General features: G+C 36.4%; 1 protein-coding gene across 1 annotated transcript; it reads left to right on the top strand.

The window, feature by feature from the left end:
- The first annotated feature begins 2,843 nt into the window (after positions 1–2,843).
- Positions 2,844–7,142, top strand: LOC103040816 (zinc finger protein 239). The gene is made up of 2 exons (XM_022666734.2): positions 2,844–3,098; positions 4,681–7,142. The coding sequence occupies exon 2, from the start codon at positions 4,805–4,807 to the stop codon at positions 5,897–5,899; it is 1,095 nt and encodes a 364-aa protein (XP_022522455.2). The 5' UTR covers positions 2,844–3,098; positions 4,681–4,804; the 3' UTR covers positions 5,900–7,142.
- Positions 7,143–7,597: the final 455 nt, after the last annotated feature.

Raw genomic sequence — 7,597 nt, 5'->3', positions numbered from 1 at the left:
ATAGCAATTATTGTCTACATTTTACTTGCAGTTCATTGTTATTTTATTAATAGTATTGTTGTCCGTTATGTTCTGGTGATAATTACAATATAAATAGCCTAAATGATACATTAGTAACATATTTTTGGCATAATATTTTAAAGATTGTGAGTTTTGCACGTTTTCTGCTGGGAAAGTCTGGCCGAACACATCTGGAAACACCTTAGTTAAGACCACGGTGGTTCAAACCAACATAGTTCAGACTTCTGTGGTACCAACAAAGTACGATGGTTTCGGGAAACGGTCGTACTTCAGATGTTAGTTAGTTTAACGATGCATCGTACCACGTTAGTTCAATGCTAGGCTCCGTCGTTGTACGGGAAACGCACCCCAGATCGATCCTTACCAGGTTAATTTAAAATAATTAAAGACTTTGGGGACATTTCAGGTTATAGTGTGAATTGGGAAAAGTCTGAGGCTTTACCCCTTTCAAAAAACACATTTCCCAAAACATATGAAAATTATCCCTTTAAATGGCCATCCAATGGTATGAAATATCTAGGCATTTATATCCCGAGATTTGCCGAAAAAATTATCCAATTAAATATGGATCCACTGCTTGAGCACATTAAAAAGACATTTGAGTTATGGAATAATCTTCCACTTTCCTTTTTAGGTCGAATAGAAACTATTAAAATGTCAATTATGCCCAAATTATCATATTATTTGTCAATGCTTCCCCCCATTATTCCACTTCAATATTTTAAACGAATTAATAAAATGTTTAGTACTTTTATATGGGCATCTAAACAACCAAGAATCAAAATAGATAAACTTTTTAAACATCACCTAGATGGAGGTTTCAACTTGCCAAACCCTTACTGGTACTATTTAGCATATCAGTTTAGACATTTTCAGGACTGGCTACGTAGTCCAGACATTACAAACCCCTCGACTTTACTTAAGTTAGAGGAGGAATTGGCCCAACCTTTTTCATTGAAGGAGATTTTTCTTCATGGCCCTGCACCTTCTTTAAAACAAAACATCTTTTTTTCAAATGCCAACCGAATTTTTAAAGCTTTATGCAATATTTTTGAAATACGAAACAAACTTTTTTCAAGCTCAGGTCTATGGTATAATCCTTTATTTACATTAAATAAGAAACCATTACATAGTGTCGATTGGAGCTCCAAAGGTATAAACATGGTGAAAGACCTCTTTGAAAATGGCAAATTACTAAATTTACGCAGTTTAAAAGAAAAATTTAAAATAGGCACCTCTGATTCATATATATTTTTACATCTAAAGAAAACAATTGATCAAATGTATAAAAATACTACTTTTAAACCTTCCTCACTTGAAACTGCTTTGTTTGATTTTGAAAATCGTAATAAAATTGTATCCAAATTATATATGAAAATTAGAGATTATCATTGCCCAATCTTTAAAACATCACATAGCAAACTTAGAAATGTATGGAATACTGACATTAATGAAGTCTTGGATGATAATTCCTGGAATTTAGTATGGAGCAACATAAAATGTTCAACTCCTAGTATGAAGCTAAGATCTATTCAAATGAAAATATTACATAGAATACATTACACTCCTCAGAAATTACATGATTACAGACTTCATGTTTCAAATCTGTGCTGGAGATGTAAAAGAGAAGAAGGGTCACTTATCCATATGTTCTGGTCTTGCCCATGTGTATTACCTTTTTGGAAAAGTATTGTTGAACATTTATCTAAAATCACAAATGTTAAAATATCACTTTCTCCAAGACTAATGATATTAGGTGACACCTCTGTATGTAAACTTAGCAAAGTAGTAGCTAAAATGATTTTATCTTCTGCATTAATAGGCAAAAAAACTATTTTACTTTCATGGAAAGAGACACAGCCACCTTCTTTAACTATATGGAAAAACTATTTAATGGAAAACATTTTGATGGAACGGGTGTACTATTCTTTTAACCCAAAATATAAACTATACTATGGAATGTGGGACAAGGCAGCAGAGTATTTAAACTCGATTGACTTATAGCTATGCAACATTTCTTATACTTCTGTATTGATTGCTTTATTTTATAGAATCTTTTTAGTGCTTATAACACTGGTGCTTATTCTTTTTTTGTGTGCTATTAGCAAATCTTTTTGTTTGTTTGTTTGTTAGTTTGTTTGTTGAGATTGATTAATGTGCTATTTTCCTGTACATTGTAATTACTTTAAAACCAATAAAACATTAAATAACAAAAAAAAGAGTAATGTAACCTTAATATAATAGTTTGTATGAGCCATCAAAGTTAAATCATCAAACTAAGTTCACACAATAGTACATTCATACACAGCCAGCTAATCTATTTTTACATTTAAGTTGCATAAAACAAAAACATAACATGCTTCATAAATTCCTTATTTTTTGCAAATAAGTGTGACATTTACCCAAACCCACTAGTTAAGATGTGATACTACAATAAGCATAGTGACAATAAAAAGACATCAAGCAAGTTTTTAATACGAATCTACAATGTGGTAGATAATACAAAATGAACAAATAATCACAATCAGATGTGTGTCCAAACTTTTGACTGGTACTGCAGATGCTACTAGTACAGTTGCTAGCATTACCAATTACTGTCTGCTGACTGGTTGGTGAGCTGATACTGAAGTATGTTTATAAATGTTATTTAAAAAGCTGTGGAAATATTTTTTGCAGCACTGAAACATTTGATGTTGTTCTGGGTTGAGAAAATAATTGTATGTTTCATTGTTCAGTTGGAGGACTTTTAATTTGACACAATTGGCTCCTGGGCGGGATTTAGAGTTGTGTGATTTGATTGGCCCCTCAGCAGAGCTCTGGAAGTGTGCAGCTGGTGGTGTTTTATTATTGAATCTGATCAGATATATGGGGTAAAACGCTGGGATCTGTTGATTTCCCGTGTTCTAACAGATCTGAGCAGATATTTAAATGAAGGCTGTATTCTCTGTAGGTGAATAGTGGAAGAAGGGTGGTGTAGAGTTTCTCCTGATCTCCGGTAAAGAGGAGCAGCAGAAGATCCGGCTCTGATCAGCAGATCCACACCTCTGTACTCAGACCGCTCTGCTCACCTGCTGCAGGTATGGAGATGATCCACTCTTCACCATCATACAGACACACAGAAACACAGTAAACATCACCACCAGCAGCTTCACCCAGGAGCTGGAGGATCATCTTCTCCTAGTTATCTCTAATCTGTAAACTTTCACTCTGCTTTATTTAAGATGGACAGGAGATTTAGAGGGTGCTTAAAAACCGTGAGCGGTAATTTACTGGTAAAATAATTCTGTTGTCTGGTTAAATAAAGTGTTAAATTGTGATGCTTTTAGTTATAAACTTATTTATTTTTTTAGAACTGAAGCAAAAAGTCACTAATCTGTCACACGTTTAAAGCAAATGGCAAAACAGCTATGAGTGTACAACTTAGCATTTTGTTTATAAGGGTATTTTTCATTATAATTGCTATTTATCTTAGTCATTAATAATATTGTAACATTAGTGTTTTATTAGTTCTTTTTATAACAGTTTTATATCACAGTCAAAAATATTTATTAGTAACATAAATAGCCAGAGAAACTGACTTTTACTTACTATTTTCTGTTTTTTTGCCCCTCCTGAACTCTCTTCTTTCCTCTTTTAATATTTTTCATCTTTTTGGTGATTTTTGGTTACGTTGTGATTTATTTTAATTTTTTTGTTAAATGTGACTTTTTTTGTTTTTGGTGGCCACGATAATTTTTTAAAGTAGCCCAAAAAAAACGCATCCCGCCACTCCTGAATTATCACCCACAACTGGATTTCAAACAAGCCTAATTTGGCAGAAAAAACGCAAACCTGGCAACTCTGAATGTATGTATAAATAAGGAAGGAAAGGAGACGAGGGGCGTTTTAGATTGGGTTTATGTGATAGCGACACCTAGCGTTTAAAGTTTGAATCTCACATAATAAAAACCTGCTTAACAGTGGGCCAACTTTCATTTTATTTCTAAAATACCTCGCGGGCCGTAGTTTGGACACCCCTGCTGTAGAGGGTGTTCATAGGTGTATAGGGTGTAAGAACTGTAGACTCCATGATTATGTTGAAAGCCATGCTTTCATCCTATATATCTCTTTTTTTTTCTTGGCTCACAACTAACATCTTAAAGTGTAGGGTGTTTTATTTTGGGTGGGGGTTGATAACTAACAAAGATTATTGACTGAAAAAACTGTAAATAAACATTTAGGTGCAGGGTCTCATTTGCTGCTCTACAGGGTCTCTGGACAAATTTGATACCGGAGGTCTATCAAACATTGTTTAGGTTCCAAATGCAGCATGTAAATATTGGATTTTTGTGGGTTACAGCACATGATTGAGTAGAGGGGTATAAGATGATTGATCTGATGGCAAAATGTTCCTCTCAGTAAAGCAGAGGACAAAGTTCTTATTAAGAGGCATGCCTAAGAGTTTGCATAGGACACACTTTCTTCCATGCATATAATTCAAAACCTTTGTTGATACTGCACACATATGTTCAGAAAATTTAAGTCTAAATCAAACGGTTTTGTTTGTTTGTTACACATAATATTTCCCCTCTCACACACAATAGATTTTGTTCTGCAATTTCTTTTCTGTTTCTGCATTTTGCATTGAGCTTTTTCTTTGTTTTTCTTTCTTTCCTCCAGAAATGAATGCCATCCTGTTCCAGTCTTCTCCTGCTCTTCGAGTCGCCTTTTCTACCTGGTTGAATTTTGGCTTCATATACACACACAAACTTTGTGCATTTAGCTGTTGAAAGAGGGCAAGAATATGGCATCCATAGAAATCTCCAGTTCCCAGCAAACCTCAAATGAACAGATGCAGAAAAGTGCAGACAAGAAGACAGTTTTCCCCTGCTCAGAGTGTGGGAAGAGTTTTAATCGACAGGATTCTCTTCTGCGACACCAGCGCATTCACACTGGAGAGAAACCATATCACTGCTCAGAGTGTGGAAAGAGTTTTAATCATCAAAGTAATTTCCACCAACACCAGCGTATTCACACTGGAAAGAAACCGTATCACTGTCCAGACTGTGGGAGGAATTTTAATCATCGGACTGATCTAAACACACACCGCCGCATTCACACAGGAGAGAAACCGTATCACTGCCAAGACTGTGGCAAGAGTTTTAGTCGACAAAATCAACTCAGCATACACCGGCGCATTCACACTGGAGTAAAACCTTATTACTGCTCATACTGTGAAAAAACATTTACCACCCAGAGTAATCTCAAAACACACCTGCTCGTTCACACTGGAGAGAAACCATATCACTGCCCAGAATGTGGGGAGAGTTTTACCAGTGGGAGTAATCTCAAAACACACCAGTTTATTCACACAGGAGAGAAGGCATATCAGTGCTCAGACTGTGGGAAGAGTTTTACTAATGGGAGTAATCTAAAGACACACCAACGCATTCACACAGGAGAAAAGCCATATCACTGTCCAGAGTGCGGGAGTAGTTTTAATCTTCAGACTACTCTCACAAAACACCAGCGCATTCACACTGGAGAAAAACCGTACCCCTGCCCAGACTGTGGGAAGAGTTTTAGAAGACAGAATACTCTCCAACAACACCAGCGCATTCACACTAGAGAGAAACCATATCACTGCCCAGAGTGTGGGAGCAGTTTTAATCTTCAGACTACTCTCACAAAACACCAGCGCATTCACACTGGAGAGAAACCATATCACTGCCCAGACTGTGAGAAGAGTTTTAAACAGCTGATTACTCTTCAACGACACCAGCGCATTCACACTGGAGAGAAACCACATTACTGCTCAGAGTGTGAAAAGAACTTCAGGCATTCAAGTACATTTAAGAGACACAAGTGCACTAAGAGCAGAAACCAATCCAGATTTTAATCCAGTTCAACCCAAATGTTTACAAAGGAAAAACCTTCTCTTGTTTTTAAGTTGTTAAACCAGTTTCTAAATCAAATGCATAAAACAAACTATAAGTGTGTGCTAAATGACAAATTCAGCCTTCAGCCCATACATTGAAGACGTCCTTGCAACCCAGATCCTGAAGTAGACCATTGTGCTCCAGTCTGTCAGTTAAGCTCCATTCTGAAGATATTCTAGATGTAAAGCATGAAACAGTTTGAGAAATGTTTTTAAAATATTGTTAAAATGTTTTCTCATCTAAACTGTCTTCCTATTTCCAGTGTCTATTTCCAGCAGTTACTTGTCCTGTGTTAGCATTGCTAATATTGCCACAATTTTTATTTACCCCCAGAAATCAGATTTTAAAATTATATTCTGCTATATCATACAAATACCGTACGTGTTGGATTGCAGTGATTGACAGCCTGGGCTGGAACACACTGGATTCATCCAGAAACTTTCGCTACTCCTCCTTCCTTCCTACTGGAGCAGTATTTGGGGAAATTGGACAGGTGATCCCTTTTAGATATAATGTTGACACAGGACCACCATACAGCAAATCGATTTGGGTGGTGGGTCATTCTCAGCACTGCCGTCACAATGATATGGTGGTGTTGTGTGTGGTAAAGTATGCAGAGAAACAGATGGACTAAAGTTTGTATGGAGAAAAAAAGGACAATGAATGTAGAAACAAGGAGATGATCCCATTCTGACAGGACTGTGAAGTATATAAAACTTATGTTAAATGTTTTGTGCCATAAATGTGTAATTGCTTTGTCAAAATTCATACACTTTTTTTTTTTTTCTCTATTTTTTCCCCATTTTCTCCCCAATTTACACGGCCAATTACCCAACCCACTCATTAGGACTCCCCCTATCACTAGTGATGCCCCAACACACCAGGAGGGTGAAGACTAACACATGCTTCCTCCGATACATGTGAACCCAGCCACCGCTTCTTTTCGAGCTGCTGCTGATGCAGCATTGCCGAGCAACCAGCACGCTTGGAGGAAAGCACAGCGGCTCGGCTCCGGTACATCAGCTCACAGACGCCCTGTGCTGTAGACATCACCATAGGAGTGATGTGGGGAGAGAGCGCCATCTACCCACCCGAAGGGAGCAGGGCCAATTTTGCTCCCTGTAACGCCGGCAGCTTGATGGCAAAGCTGCATGAGCAGGGGTTCAAACCTGCGACCTCCTGCTCATAGTGGCAGCGCTTTAGACCGCTCAAATATAAGCATAGTAGGTCTATATCTTACCAATTTTTTTGGTGTGATATTTATTTAAGCAATACTGTCAAAATCTATATTAAAACGTTTAAAAAATCATAAGTGTTTCATCGTATAAGCCTTAATTATTTAATTCTGAGCTGAGTTATTTAAAATAGCTCAGGCCCCTTAAATACACTAATGAGCATTCCTAACCGTTCAGCCTGTCAACAGTGGTTAAAATTTTCTTAGAATCTCATAGAATCCTACTTTGAAAAATCAATTTTTAAATAAACTAATTTGTCGGCTTGTAAATTGAGTAAAAATAAATTATTTTTTTATTCTTAGTTTATGTTTTAATAATACAGATCTTCTGTAATGTACCATGCATCATATATTTTTTTTTATTATAATCAACCACATTAAAACAAATGTCAAACTTTAGTCTTTAAATCTGGAATTTATAACA

This window comes from Astyanax mexicanus, unplaced genomic scaffold (assembly GCF_023375975.1).
Source record: "Astyanax mexicanus isolate ESR-SI-001 unplaced genomic scaffold, AstMex3_surface scaffold_48, whole genome shotgun sequence".
NCBI lineage: Eukaryota > Metazoa > Chordata > Actinopteri > Characiformes > Acestrorhamphidae > Astyanax > Astyanax mexicanus.
Note: the sequence above shows the minus strand (reverse complement) of the source record. Positions and strands in the feature narration are given on the sequence as shown.

Coding starts and splice junctions, on each gene's coding strand:
- LOC103040816 (XM_022666734.2), top strand. CDS start 4,805: ATGGCATCCATAGAAATCTCCAGTTCCCAGCAAACCTCAAATGAACAG.